Raw genomic sequence first — 14,683 nt, 5'->3', positions numbered from 1 at the left:
AGTCTCTTTTAAGACCCAGTGTCAGGCTATGATACATCACCATCGAATGAGGTAATATTGTTTAGCGAGGAACAAGACGTGACTGCCAAATGTCAGACTTCCCGCAAATGGAGGATGTCCAGGGACAGACGGTGTGACACAGTGCGCCTCCAGATATGATATCAAATAGTTAGCATAGTTAAAATAGACGCTCGTGGTTTTAAACTTCCTTTATGTGTAGCGTGGACAGACTGATGATTACACGCGTAGAAAGGCGCGTGTGTCGTGTAGGTGGAGGAGAAGGTCGTGATACACGTGCTAGCCGTTACATCTATACGGTGTGTGTCCTCTGCGTGTGTTTCTGTCACAAGGCCAGAATCCATCAAAGTAATGTAGTAATCTCGACAGACATTGTACAGGAATGTGCACGTGTGTGTGTGTGTGTGTGTGTGTGTGTGTGTGTGTGTGTGTGTGTGTGTGTGTGCGTGTGTATGTGTGAGCGGAATAATTCATCTCAGCTAATAAATCGGATGTTTCGTTACAGAAGCCCCAAGATAGAGGGTGACACCTGTCTAAAGGAGCGATCCAGAACGCTTCCTGCTGGGCTTTGTAGTTTAAAGACATTCGGCTTGAACGCGCCCCGTTGATTTGTTCCAGAAGTGAAATCTCTTTGAAGATGTTGAACATCATGCCTTAGTGGTTAGACCTATATATGGTTAAGATGAGAGTGGCGATACGGTTTATTCGTGCAGTTAACAGACCCTGGACCCGCAGAGCCCCGTTACACTGGTGACTTCTCCACATCTGCAACCCACTGAAGAAACGAGGAGACCATCCTGCTGGAGACGCGGAAGGTCCTAACAGGGTGGACGGCACTACCGTGAAGAGCAGCTGCTGAATCAGGCCAGATTACCTCTATAAACTCACATTGGCCATTGTGTTTTTGCGCTGGTAAGTCTGTGGAAAACAAAAAACTATAAAACAAAAAAACTAAAGTGCAGAAGACTATTCTGCAAATGAGTGTTCAGTGTGTGATGTGTGTCAGATTGAGCCACAGTAGTCCTAGTAATTCCGTGTATTCATTTGGCTTTCAGATGTCGTCCGGATTCAGATCATTATTTCCTCACACATGTCTATTCACAAACTCCAGTATAGTGGTTTTGTACATTAATTAAAATGCGTAATAAACATAGGGTATCAGGCGCAACTTCCCGACCTAAAAATAAAGTCCTAATTTGAAATAAAGCTTGATTTGGTCCTAGAGTTTAAAATATATTTTAATCAATTTCGACGAAGAAATTCTTGAATTGAGATATTTCAGAAGTGATGTAAGTGAGACTCCGGCCACAATTCTTATTATGGTGGGATGACTCCCATCCGGGACGTTTAGACAAGTGGTCTTGGTAGGGGGGGAGGAACAGCGTGGTCATGTTCGGGGTTTAGTCCCGTGATGTGTGACAGACCGCCGTGTCAGCAGGACGAACTTTAGACTCGCGAGGTCCTGCAGTGAGGAGCGCTGAAGCGCGAGGACGAGGCTCGCGCTAGAGAATGTCCTCCTGGAAGCAGCGCGCGCCCACACTCTCAACGGTACGTGTCCTTGTCTTCTTCAACTTCTAGATTTGTACTGAAAAATGTCAAATGTCTTTAGTCTGGAAGAAATGAATGTAAAGTGACTTATTTTTGTGTGCGAACTAAATGGGCACTTCATACTTCATTTGTACTTAAAGAAAGTATCAAGATTGTTGGTATTTTTTATTTTTCTACGAGAAGTCTCCCCCTTAAGGGACTGTAGGCCTACTGTTAATATCCTCAGTAGAAATTAATATATTCTTTATACTATAGCACATGATGTGTGTGCTATGCTATAATATGTTCTATAAACTACAGCATACTATATAAACTTTAAGCAGATGTATCAGTGTTGCAATACCTATAAACAAAGTGTTTATTTCCACAGGGATGTTTGTAAAGGTTGTAGACAACTATGATTTAATTAGATGTACTTTATGTGCTGCTTCTGTCGTAGTGCATTTTCAAGCTGTCGTACTGGAAAAAATGATGTTCTGACTTCATAACCTGCACATCCATTTTTACTGCTCATTCAAATTATTCTGGCTTTCTCATGGGAAATGAAATGTGTATAATTGTAAGTGTATAGTCGGCTAACTGGTGTTTTAGCAGGCATGGTGATATTAGGAAAAGAATCGTCTGTGTGTTCTCTGTGATCTGTGTTTCCTGTACGAGCACAAGTACCCTAGTGCTGGTTTGACAGAAAAATCAACATATACATAACGGACTCTCTAGAGGTTACATTTAAATCACACAAATAGCTTAAATATATTTGATTACTGTATTTAAATGTATTTATAAATATATTAAAGGTTCTACAGCAGGCGTACTCAACTAAATTTGTCCGCGGTCCAATTTTGGCAGATACCTGTGCCCTGAGGTCCGGTGCGGCGGGGGTGGCGAACGTAAGTTGTTGAGCGGGGGGGGGGGGGGGGGGGGGGTACGGTGCGCGAACGGTGGAGGCGTTTATACTTTCGCGAGCGTCACTGCAGTGTTCTCCGAAACGATAGGCGTTTTGTCCGAAACGATATGTGGTAGAAACACCCCTCAAAACAGGGGAATGAACATTTACCTGACCAATTTTAATGTTGCTATATGTTTCAGGTTTGAAAAGTGCTGGAATTTAGGTTAAAGTACTTTAAAATGCTTGAAATTGTAACTACTTGGTTTCACAACAAATAGCTGTCTGACTGAATAGTTCTCTTGTATTAGGTTAACAAATACGAGCCTCTTGTAATTCCAGGACGAAACATGAGAGAACGTGAAGACGTGAAGATTGGGCGTTTTTTAAATAAACAACCATTAAATAATGTGATAAAAAGCGAATTATTTCGAGTATATGTATAAATATTTAACTTAATTATGTTTAACATGCTGGGAAATATTGAAATGGACCTTGAAAGTGATGTACAAGTGCTTTAATTCCACCTTATAAAGGTGTATGAACCCTGAAAACGTGACTTTGTTCATTGCGCTGAAGCGCGGCGCAAAGTTACAAAATTCGAGAGATGCACGACCTCTCGAACCGACAGCGCGCGAGACACTCGCGCACACGCGGAGCCACAGCGATTACGTCATTTTCGCGAAGCGTCAACCAGGCAGGCTTGTTGTTGAGCGGGGTGGCGAACGTAAGTTGTTGCGCGGGGGTGGCAAACGGAACACTCGTGACGGAGTGTTTTTTCAATAGCCCTGAAATAAATGCTACGGTTTTGTTTTGGTCCGTATCCAGTTAATCAGGAATGAGATTGGGTCCGGACAGGACTGCGTTCGGGTCCGGATCCGGACCGCGGTCCGCCAGTTGAGTACCCCTGTTCTACAGAAAGCTTGCAGGCTTTATATTGGGGTAATAGAGAAAATCAAGAGAACTTCATTAAAGTTTGCCCACATATACTAATATAAAATAATCCAAAAGATGTCAAAAGAAACATTTAAGTTAATTTAAAGGCCTTCATGCTTGGTGCTTCAGAAAGTCTTTCTGCTTAAATTAGTTATATAGTTACAAGTTATAAAGGGAGTTGAATGCAAACACTCCATTGGTGATATGCATTCATAAACCAACATTTCTGCACAAACAAAAGTCAGGGATAACTACTGGACTATAAAGTTTATTTCTCATTTTTGGCTACTTCTGGTTTTTAACACAAAAGTGCCAAGCTCTCATTTTACTGCATTAATTTACTAGGAAATGTCCAAACCTTTTTAAAAATAAAATGAATAATGAAATTATTTCATTTTATAAATTAGGATGACATTGCAGACAGAGAAAGAGGACTTGTTGCAATGAATGAACTATACATCACCGAATGGTGCATTGACAGTGTTGACTTCAGAGGGCTTTCAGAACACAGTGTACCTGTTTCTGAGCTCACTTTGAAATCAGAACGAGCGAACATCCCTGAGCTATTAGGCTAACAGGAGATGACCAGACCTATTTCTAACCTCAGAGAGAAACTGATAGTCCAAGCTGCTTGCCCTTCTGATGAAACGTGATGTATATTTCTGATGAAATATACTCAGAGTCTGTGTTGCTTTCACAAAAAGATTAAATATTTTAAATACTTTTCTATAAAGAGAGGAAAGAAAATTCTCACTTGTTCAGGGATACACAAAAAAAGCCATGAAAATACATTTTTCTCATAAGCGAAAAAAATTCAAATACTGGCACCAGTATGAAAATAGACCCGGCACCTTCAAAAGCAACTAGTGAAGGTCTTTAGTTCAGAGGTTCTGCACAAGTCTAGTCTTGAGCACTAATCAAATACTAAACGTTTGTGAAAGTTCCTTCGCCCACTTTACTATTAACATGAACATTTTGCATATCTAGAACCAAGCATGTCATGTTGAACCATGTGACTGATCACGGAACGCTCTGATTGGTCTGACAGACCTGGTGAAGACCTGCAGGAGAACCGGCTGCCCAAGAGAACCTACAGGAAGCGATCACCATCGGTCACCATGACGGCTTCTCCGCTTCTCTCCATCAATGGAGGAGCGGGCAACGCCTCCGTTGCCGTTGGCGTCTGTTTCTCCGGTAACGAGTCGTCCACGTTCACCAACACCCACGCGATCGCCTCCCGCTACTTCTCCGCCATATTCACCGTGCTGGGCCTCAGCTCCAACCTGTTCGCCTTCGTCGTGCTGGTCAACGCCTTTCGCCGAACCCGCAGCCACTCACGCTCCTCCTTCCTGCTCTTCCTGGGAGCGCTGGTGGTGACCGACTTCATGGGCCTGCTGGTCACCGGTTCCGTGGTGGTCTTCTTCCGCTCCAGTGGCCTCCGGTGGACGGACCTGGACCCCGACTGCCACTTGTGCAACTTCATGGGCATGTCCATGGTCTTCTTCAGCCTGTGCCCCCTGCTCCTGGGTGCCAGCATGGCTGTGGAGCGCTGCGTGGGCATCAACTGCCCCTTCGCCCACTCCTCCACCATGTCCCGCAGCCGGGTGTGCTACATGTTGGCAGGCGTGGTCATGACGGCCGGGTGCATCAGCCTGCTCCCCCTGCTGGGCCTGGGCGGCTACCACATCCAGAATCCTGGATCCTGGTGTTTCCTGAACATCAGTGAGGAGCCTGTGGACGTGGTCTTCTGCCTGGTGTTCTCGCTGGTGGGCCTGCTGTCGCTGGCCACGTCCTTCATACTGAACACGACGAGCGTGATCACCCTGTTGAGGGTGTACTGCAGGCAGGACTCGGCACAACGCAAAAGAGACTACGAGGTGGAGATGATGGTGCAGTTGATCTTAATCATGGTCATTGCCACCATCTGCTGGTGTCCGCTATTGGTGAGTACATCTGACAAGACCGTCGATTTGTTGAACCCACTGTGGCCCACATATATTCTAAGTTGTTGTAATTAATTGATAGTTCTCTGTATGTTGTGTAATATTCTGCCCTTTACTTAAATATGCGTCTTTGTGATGTGTTGGACTTCTGAGATAGAAGAATTATGCTGTACTAAAGCTTTGCGTGTAGGGACACAAATGGTCTCTGATGAATTTCTGAGGATTTGAAGGCAAATAACACGTCGAGCAGAAATATCTTCCACAGGTTCCCACTGGGCCTGTGCAGTAGAGCAGTGTCTGCCATCAAAGGAACAGTTTGACTGTTTTGCCTAAACTTCCCAGACCCTTATGTCTCGAGTGCATTCGCATTTTGTCCTGAAGCGAAATGCAAATCGAGGGAATGCGCCTCTACGTTTGGGAGAGGAGGTCCTCTTGAAGGGAACGACCCCAGCAGGATTAAGTTGTGCCCACACTACTCCAGTGCACTTTTAAGTCTTCTACTGGAGACGTGCTCTCAGTTGTGTTGCTCTGAAGTGAAGGCCCTCCGCGGTCTGTGTTAGTGCTTGAGAAACACTGTCCCTTGAAAATCTTAGAGAGCATTGCTGTGCATACACAGTGTTTATGTAAAGCATATTCTTAATATAATGTCTGCTCTCTACATGTTTTAAATGTCATTTTTGAAAGGCTACAACCCAGAATTACAACCTATGCCTGTTTCTGTGGAATAACAATCTCTCATAATTTGTGTCAGGTTCTTTGACAGCACTGTATGCTGCCCTAAATCATTCGACTGTACACAGTGCAAACACGAATCAAGAAAACTGCGACAGGCTCTCCGTGGTCCAGAGTTTGTCCGTAACTGCTGCATTTCTGGAACAGGAAACGTGCCGAGTTCCGTCATGTGAGTCGCGTGACTGTTGGCTGTTGATAAGGAGGAGGTGGAAGGGGCGTCGCCGGCAGGAGAGGGAAGAGGAAGTCCCGCCCCCTGGGGATGGACCTGCTCTCAGTCCCGCCCCCTGGGGATGGACCTGCTCTCAGTCCCGCCCCCTGGGGATGGACCTGCTCTCAGTCCCGCCCCCTGGGGATGGACCTGCTCTCTGCACATCCAGTCAGGGACAGAGCAGCAGCTGTGTAGACATGGAGCTAAATACGCTGTGGTGTCAGGAACACAAGAAGCCCATATTTGACAAATGCATGAGGGAATCTGACCTGAGATCAGTTGCCTTTTTTCTCATAAGTGCACTAATCTCCTCAGGAAGGAGGTCCTGGTCTAAATGCAGAAAAAACCACTCCTAGCACTCCTAGCTTCTGATCAAAACAAACTACGCAACAGAGCAGGAAACCCTCCCAAAGTGAAGTAGATCAAGGTTGTAGATGAGCGTCCTGTGCAACACTCTCAGGGTAAAGCGCAGGACAGGAAGGACTGTGCTGGTGACCTCGGCGCTTTTGCTGTTGGTTGCACTGCAGACCTCGCAACAGCGTTCTCCTCCCAGCACTGACCTGAGATCAGCACAGAGCGTCCTGGCTTTGACTAACGCTGTTTCTCCTGGACAGATGTACATTACGAAGACCGTTGTGTCCGCCAACACTGTCGACCCAGTTTGCGTTCTGTTCTACATACGAATGGCCTCCGTCAATCAGATTTGCGACCCGTGGATTTACATCATCTCTCACGCGTGTAGATTGAGGCGAGTAGCGTGCCCTCTAATCCCAATTCATAACCCACCTCCGTTAATCCCTGGCTTATATTGGCGCTAACGTGAAGCACGTGCACAGATCCAGACGGCCCTGCTGCTGGGGGGTGGCACAGTGAGCGGGAGCTTGTAGTGCTCCATAGTGCCCTAACACCAGGCTGTTGTGCATCCTGTCATGTTATCTGGCTCTTTGCTATTTTCAGCAAGTTTTGTTTGTTTGTTTGTTTGTTTGGTTGCGCTGCTATCATCTTCCATGCAACCCATCATGCTTTTGTTCCTCTGTTCAGCATGTGCTGTTAATCAATGCAGTTTGTGTGTGTGTGTGTGTGTGTGTGTGTGTGTGTGTGTGTGTGTGTGCACATGAGTTTTTCAGAAAATATGCTGTGTGGTAAATGTGACTCATTGTTTTGCAGTAGTGATGACCGATGAACATAGGAGAACTTTTTAAAAGTCCTACAGACATCCAAGAACGTCCAAGAACGTCTGATTGTCTGACTGGAGCTGCGTCTGGAGTCAGCAGTCCAATATTTCTTGAATTACTTCATGTTGTTCATCATTTTTTGTGTCTTTGCCATTTAAGGAGGTCCAGCAGAGATTTACACTTCAGCCTATCAATATTCTTACAGTTCATACAGTCGATATCATATGAAGTAGAATTTGTTCTCTCCTGCTGGGGTAACAGTTGTTGATGGTCAGGAATTGCATAACAGTGAAAAGAACAGTTTATAGGGAAAGGAAGATTTTTGGCAGTGTGGAAATGATAACAAGCACAAGCTGCCCCTAAATGTGTGAGTGTGTGAGTGTGTGTGTGGGTGAGTGTGTGAGTGGGTGAGTGGGTGAGTGTGTGAGTGGGTGAGTGTGTGAGTGGGTGAGTGGGTGAGTGTGTGTGGGTGAGTGTGTGTGGGTGAGTGTGTGTGGGTGAGTGTGTGAGTGGGTGAGTGTGTGAGTGTGGGTGAGTGTGTGAGTGGGTGAGTGTGTGAGTGGGTGAGTGTGTGAGTGTGAGAGTGTGTGGGTGTGGGTGAGTGTGTGGGTGTGGGTGAGTGTGAGAGTGTGTGGGTGTGGGTGAGTGTGTGGGTGAGGGTGAGTGTGAGAGTGTGTGGGTGTGGGTGAGTGTGTGGGTGAGTGTGTGAGTGGGTGAGTGTGAGAGTGTGTGGGTGTGGGTGAGTGTGTGGGTGTGGGTGAGTGTGAGGGTGTGTGGGTGTGGGTGAGTGTGTGGGTGTGGGTGAGTGTGAGAGTGTGCGGGTGAGTGTGTGGGTGTGGGTGAGTGTGGGTGAGTGGGTGTGGGTGAGTGTGTGTGTGTGTGTGTGTGTGTGTGGGTGAGTGTGTGGGTGTGGGTGTGGGTAAGTGTGTGTGTGGGTGAGTGTGTGAGTGGGTGAGTGTGTGAGTGGGTGAGTGTGGGTGTGGGTGTGGGTGAGTGTGTGTGTGGGTGAGTGTGTGTGTGGGTGAGTGTGTGAGTGGGTGAGTGTGTGAGTGGGTGAGTGGGTGAGTGTGTGAGTGGGTGAGTGTGTGTGTGGGTGAGTGTGTGAGTGTGTGAGTGTGTGAGTGTGTGAGTGGGTGAGTGTGTGTGTGGGTGAGTGTGTGAGTGGGTGAGTGTGTGTGTGTGTGTGTGTGTGTGTGTGTGTGTGTGTGTGTGTGTGTGGGTGAGTGTGTGGGTGTGGGTGTGGGTGAGTGTGTGTGTGGGTGAGTGGGTGAGTGGGTGAGTGTGTGTGTGGGTGAGTGTGTGGGTGAGTGTGTGAGTGGGTGAGTGTGTGAGTGGGTGAGTGTGTGTGTGTGTGTGTGTGTGTGTGTGTGTGTGTGTGTGTGTGTGTGTGTGTGTGTGTGTGGGTGAGTGTGTGTGTGGGTGAGTGGGTGAGTGTGTGTGTGGGTGAGTGTGTGTGTGGGTGAGTGTGTGGGTGTGGGCAGTCATGGCCTAGCGGTTAGGGAACTGGTCTTGTGACCGGAGGGTCGCAGGTTCGATCCTCAGGCCTGAGGCCATGACTGAGGTGCCCCTGGGCAAGGCCCTAACCCTCAATTGCTCACTTGTATAAAAAAAATGAGATAAAAATGTAAGTCGCTCTGGATAAGGGCGTCTGCCAAATGCCATAAATGTAAATGTAAATGTGTGTGTGTGGGTGAGTGTGTGAGTGGGTGAGTGTGTGTGTGAGTGTGTGAGTGTGTGTGAGTGTGTGAGTGTGTGAGTGTGTGTGAGTGTGTGGGTGTGTGTGAGTGTGTGTGAGTGTGTGAGTGTGTGTGAGTGTGTGTGAGTGTGTGAGTGTGTGTGAGTGTGTGAGTGTGTGGGTGTGTGTGAGTGTGTGGGTGTGGGTGAGTGTGTGTGAGTGTGGGTGAGTGTGTGTGTGTGGGTGAGTGTGTGAGTGGGTGAGTGTGTGTGTGTGGAGTGTCTGCATGTCTGCATGTGTATCCGCATGTTGCCAGATTTACACCTAGACTAGGTTCCATTTGACTATCATGCTCTCTCTCTCTATCTCACTCTGTCTCCTTCTGTCTCTCTCACTGTCTCATCACTCTGTCTCTCTCTGTCTCTCACTGTCTCATCTCTCTATCTCACTCTGTCTCCTTCTGTCTCTCTCTCTGTCTCTCACTGTCTCATCTCTCTATCTCTGTCTCTCACTGTCTGATCTCTCTATCTCACTCTGTCTCCTTCTGTCTCTCTCTCTGTCTCTCACTGTCTCATCTCTCTATCTCACTCTGTCTCCTTCTGTCTGTCTCTCACTGTCTCATCTCTCTATCTCACTCTCCCTCTTTCTCTATCTTACTCTCCCTCCTTCTCTCTCTCTTTCTTCCTTTCCACCTATCTCATGCTCACTCTTTCTCTCCATCCAGGGATTCATTGCGACGACAGTGCTTTTTAAGATGGACCTCCACATCCTGCAGCTGTTGCTCTGGATACGCTTTGCCACGTGGAATCAGATCCTGGATCCCTGGGTCTACATCCTCTTCCGTCGTTCCGTACTGAAGCGCCTCTATCCTGGAATAGGCAGGTCTCGAGGCTCCTTCACCAGCTTCTCCTCCTCATTTGCCTCCTCTCGCAAGCTCACGAGGGCCTCCCTAGCGGGCGCTAGCAGACAGGGTGATGTGGAGCTCCATGGGTGAAGCTGCAGGATAGTTACCCCACCTCCTCCCTAAGCCTCCACCAGCCGCATTTTCACACTTCAGTCTTTTCCATCTCTGCCCTTTAAGCCGATAGGAGGCCCATGAACTTCAGAGGTGATGTGCGTACGTAAAGCTTCCGGCCGTCATCTAACAACCTTGCTTCCATCAGGCCCCTGTAAGCTGAGAGAGGATCCATCGCTGGGGTGAGGAGGAGGATTCTAACGGCCCGCGACCAAGACGTGTGGGCTGAGACCGGCGTTTCTGCCTACTACAGTGCCGTGCAAACGTGGGCGTGCTCTCTGTGGGGGTGACCTGGGTTTTTACGCCCACCGGAGACATCCTGCCTCCCCCAAACATGCTGCTCTCAGACTCCTACGTTGTGCTACGCTAAGTTTTATAAACCTCATAAACTTTTATAAATATGCATCCAAACCATTTACCATAAATCATGTGTGTTGAATTACATCGTTTGGTGTCGGTCGTAAACACAGTCTGAATAAAATGTTTTGTCATTTGTTACATATTTATCCCCACGTATAAATACATCTAAAGTTCACAGTGTTGAAGCATGAAACCATTGTGCTGGGCCTCTTATGTAAAGCTGTTTGGACGCTTCTGGAACGTTCCGGGACATTACGCGCACCCTAATGGCTCCGGTGCCTGCAGGAAGCTTTGAGAGAGACGCTAAAGGAAGGAATGATTGCCCAGATCGCTATCATCATGCACATGTTGTGCCCGAGACTCCAGCAGACCAGGGAAGAACCTCGCTGTTTCTTTATGAATCGAGCCCAAATCTACTTACCACACAACAAGCGTTTCTTTGGTTACCATTATGCGATTCGTGTTTGGGATGTTAGACATTTAGACAAGAGGAGGGAGAGATCTAGAACCTCTTGGTCCAAGACAATAATTTTTATTATTATTATGTTTTTAAAACTGAGAAACGTGTCCAAGATGCTGTACATGGTCTTCACTTAAAGACAGTAACAACAACAAACGAATAAACATACAATTAAAAATGCAGCAGATGAGACAAACTCACACAAAATTGTTGCTCTGCCACTTTTCTAGAATTGGTTCACCAAAAACAGGACAAGGCCTTGTGAGGTGATCTCTCATCTACAGACACCACGCTAACAGCGATTCCACAATTTGTCGTTCAGTCCAAGATTAAGTCCAAGGTTAGGTTTAATCTACATCCAAGATTAGGTATAATCTACATGCTAAATGCTAAATGGTCCTTAATCCAGACGTAGTACAGTACCACTCCTGCATCAGTTTGTGTTATAATTCCTATATACACAAACAATTAGTATGAAGAGATAATAAAATTCAGTTTCAACACATCCAGTATCTACACATGAAATGAAGACCTTCATTTCTAAGCAAATCACAAGGTACGAACTCTGAGGCCAAACGAGCTTCTTTCGCAGCCAGATCTACAAACAGTACTGACATGAGCCTGATGAATATGAAGTTACTTTTTCCCACTGAATACTGAAATAGATTCAGAGGCTGGAATGCATGCTATGGAAATGGATAGTTAACCAGCACTGTTTACATTTTTCCTCTGTGAGCCAAAACCATCCCAAGGGAAACATTAATCAGCTGCATTTCGGATCGGATTGCAAAGTACATTTCTCTGTAAAATGTATTTACTGCTTCATGTCATGATTGAGAGGGCTTTGTGTCCAGCTGGAATTCTGTCAGTAATAGCCACTGCTATCACGTCAACCTTTTATGTCTAGGAATGCAGCCATTTCTGAAAAAGCCATGAAGAGTGCTGAATTTTTAGTGTGTATATGAAGTTCTGGAAGTTCACCAGTTGTTGATGCATTATTGTTGATGATAATGACTGTCATCTTATTGGTTAATTTATTATATCTTCTGACATTGTTTAAACTGCAGAATTGTAAACAACCCTTTGATAGCTTTGATAGCTGATTTGTGTTGTCATGCATTCCTGGCTTTTAAATGTAGAGCTGTGTTTATATATTGGAAAACTGCTAAATTCCTCTGGCTTTGATGAGAAGAATTATCCCTTCCAGAGGTCTGGTCTTCATAAGTCACACTAAATTGTTTTAGAAGAAAAAAGAAGAAAAAAACATTATGTAAAGTGGAAGTGACTTCTGTAAGGTTCTTTTGATTTCTGATACAGCACTATGCATCCTAAACTCACTAAAGAAGAGAAGAGGAATCTGATGGATCAGAGCTTCCTCATTGCATTTTTAGACATGAATACTTCTGAGAGAAATGATCGATAATCTGGAAAAGATGAGGTGAAGGAACAGAGAAACAGAACATCCAGCAAATGGCGCACTGTTGCTCCTAAATCCTGCCGCTTTTTATGTCCCCCAGGGCTCCCCAAACATCAAACAGGAAGACATCAGGGAAGGCGAAGTCTCCCAGCACTGAGTCCAGAGCCTCAGCAAAGTCGTCAGGGTTGGTCTTGTCCTTGCCTGCCTCCACTATGGTGATCGCTGCGGGACACACAAAACATGATGGTTTGGAGAGGAATGAATCTGAATGCACAACTAAACTGGGTCACAGTATTGCTAGTGTTGCCAATTTAAGTGCCAGATTTTTATCATTTTGTAGAATAAAAAAGGTCCCTGCACACTTGTAGAGGACACTGTGGAATAACAGTGGTACTGTGCTACATTTGAACCCATTGCTAAGCTTGAGAGGCCAGATTCACTCTCACACCGCTGTAACGTTTGTGTACTACTTAACAAACGATTAAAAATTGTAGTAAAGTACACAAAGTTTCCAGAGAAATCGGACGTAACTTATAAACACGGATAATGGGAAACAACTTATAGCCTCAATGGAAGGAACTGGATCAAGTCATCAGATATTGCTGTGTGTGTCTGGCATTTTGGTCAGACTGGCCTATTGCTCAGACTAAGTGTGTGAAACAGGCAATGAATTCATGGGAACTCTTGAAAGGTTGAAAGGTCCCCCTTTGACTGACTCCCAGGCTCCTCGAGGCCTTTTATGGAGCTGGACAGCCCAAACTGCATCTCACCGAGTTCTGGATCTCGTATGCCCATGTAGCTCTCCAGAAGATCGTCGACCTTCTTCGTGGCCTTGTCCTCGAACTCGCTGGGCTGACAGGGTGAGAAGTTGGGATGAGGGATATGCAAGAGAGAGCAGTGACACAGGATGCGTTTGGCTGAATAAGGCTGTAAGGGACTGGGCTCGCTGTCAGACCACCGTGATGGTCCGCTTGTCGCGTGGTCGTTGAACCCTTCGGGCCCCCGAACTCACCACTTCTTGGACGGTGGCTGTTCCTTTTGAGCGCAGACGTAGCGTCTCCTTTCCACTGACCATCTTGCCCTCGCTGGACTTGGGTGCACGCGTCCGTTGGCCGATCATGTCTTAGTGAACACACACAAACAGACAGAGGCCAGGACATAATGCGCTGAGCTGTTTATTGACCTGTGTGAGTTCAGTCTGCAAGCTCCAAACACAGGAATTGAGATGAATTCAGCAAATTGAGATTCAACTTGGATATCAGAGCCCACCCTGTAACTACACCCAACAAATCTACAGACTTCCTGTTTGTGTAGCATTTCCATTTACAGCATTTAGCAAGCATGCTTTATTCTCTCCGTGTCTTTATGCTAGGACATCAGGCCAGAGTCAACACATCGTTTGCATAACCATCTTCCTCTGAGGGTCAAGAGTTCGGAAGCAGGTTTAATTAAATCATCCCTTTCCCTACACTTAACCCATCTACCTTAATCTCCACACACAAACATTCGCTGTTTTTTAACAAATGGGCTCAGTTTGGCACTCAAAGGACACGTTGACATTTTACCAATAGCTGTTCCCTGCACAGGCAATTACACAGGACCCAATACCTTCCAGTGGGCCGCACCAGCACAAGGCACACTGTGTACTAAAATCACACGGCCGGTCCTGCTGTCCTGCCCCATTTTGTGTAAGTAAACATTTGCCTCGGGCCCTAAATGGGTTCGGGCTGCCAGGGCAGTTAACAAACAGTTACTACATTTTCTGTCAGGGTGATGCCATCACAGAATCTCGTGTTTGAGAAGAACTCGCCAGCCACTCCTGTAGACTTAATTCCCCTTGATTTCATGCACGTATAATATTCACATCGAAGAGAGAACCACAAAATCTGTGTCAGTGTCGGTAACAGCGGGAGTGGAAACCTTATCCAGTCAGTGAGATACAACAGGCTGAATCAAGCCCAGTCGAGTGGACGACATGGGCGCCATTTCCCGCCAGACTCTGGTGCTCTGGTCTCCTGCTAGTGTAATTACTCGCGTTTTTGCTCATGAGAGGTAATCCATCACTTTCAAACATCCAATTAGCTAACGCTGTAATGATAATCAAAGGCCTTTCAATTATTAACAACAATAATTTTCTGTCAGAGAGAGAGAGCGTGGCGAGTTTCCGAGCATGAATATTAACGTTCATTCTCCCCGAGACTCCCCCGACCATGACACAATGATTCTGCGCTAGAGGAACTCGTCCAGCTGGGTAAAATGATTGCTTTCTACCTCGGAAATTGGGACTGGACACTCCATTACCATTATTATCGA

At 46.3% G+C, this 14,683-nt stretch overlaps 2 protein-coding genes across 6 annotated transcripts in view; one reads left to right on the top strand and one right to left on the bottom strand.

Annotated features, from left to right (window-relative positions):
- Positions 1 to 499: 499 nt before the first annotated feature.
- tbxa2r (thromboxane A2 receptor) lies at positions 500 to 12,755 on the top strand. 5 transcript variants are annotated; one of them, XM_076991648.1, is made up of 5 exons: positions 953 to 1,566; positions 4,434 to 5,328; positions 6,883 to 7,016; positions 9,843 to 9,996; positions 10,282 to 12,755. In XM_076991648.1, exons 2-4 carry the CDS (start codon positions 4,504 to 4,506, stop codon positions 9,973 to 9,975), a joined length of 1,092 nt encoding a protein of 363 aa, XP_076847763.1. In that variant the 5' UTR covers positions 953 to 1,566; positions 4,434 to 4,503; the 3' UTR covers positions 9,976 to 9,996; positions 10,282 to 12,755. The 5 variants fall into 5 exon arrangements, with proteins under 5 accessions (XP_076847761.1, XP_076847760.1, XP_076847763.1 ...); XM_076991646.1 differs by lacking the exon at positions 6,883 to 7,016 and adding an exon at positions 500 to 930 and having other exon boundaries at positions 1,457 to 1,566; positions 9,843 to 10,633; XM_076991645.1 differs by lacking the exon at positions 6,883 to 7,016 and adding an exon at positions 500 to 930 and having other exon boundaries at positions 1,074 to 1,566; positions 9,843 to 10,633.
- Positions 12,441 to 14,683, bottom strand: part of gipc3 (GIPC PDZ domain containing family, member 3) — a 6,182-nt gene continuing 3,939 nt past the window's right edge. The window contains exons 4-6 of the mRNA XM_076991650.1: positions 13,383 to 13,492; positions 13,141 to 13,222; positions 12,441 to 12,592 (exon numbers count right to left, since the gene is read on the bottom strand). Coding sequence (XP_076847765.1) covers positions 12,441 to 12,592; positions 13,141 to 13,222; positions 13,383 to 13,492 — 344 coding nt within the window. The remainder of the gene's footprint in view (positions 12,593 to 13,140; positions 13,223 to 13,382; positions 13,493 to 14,683) is intronic.

Source organism: Brachyhypopomus gauderio, unplaced genomic scaffold (genome assembly GCF_052324685.1).
Source record: "Brachyhypopomus gauderio isolate BG-103 unplaced genomic scaffold, BGAUD_0.2 sc84, whole genome shotgun sequence".
Taxonomy (NCBI): Eukaryota; Metazoa; Chordata; class Actinopteri; order Gymnotiformes; family Hypopomidae; genus Brachyhypopomus; species Brachyhypopomus gauderio.
Note: the sequence above shows the minus strand (reverse complement) of the source record. Positions and strands in the feature narration are given on the sequence as shown.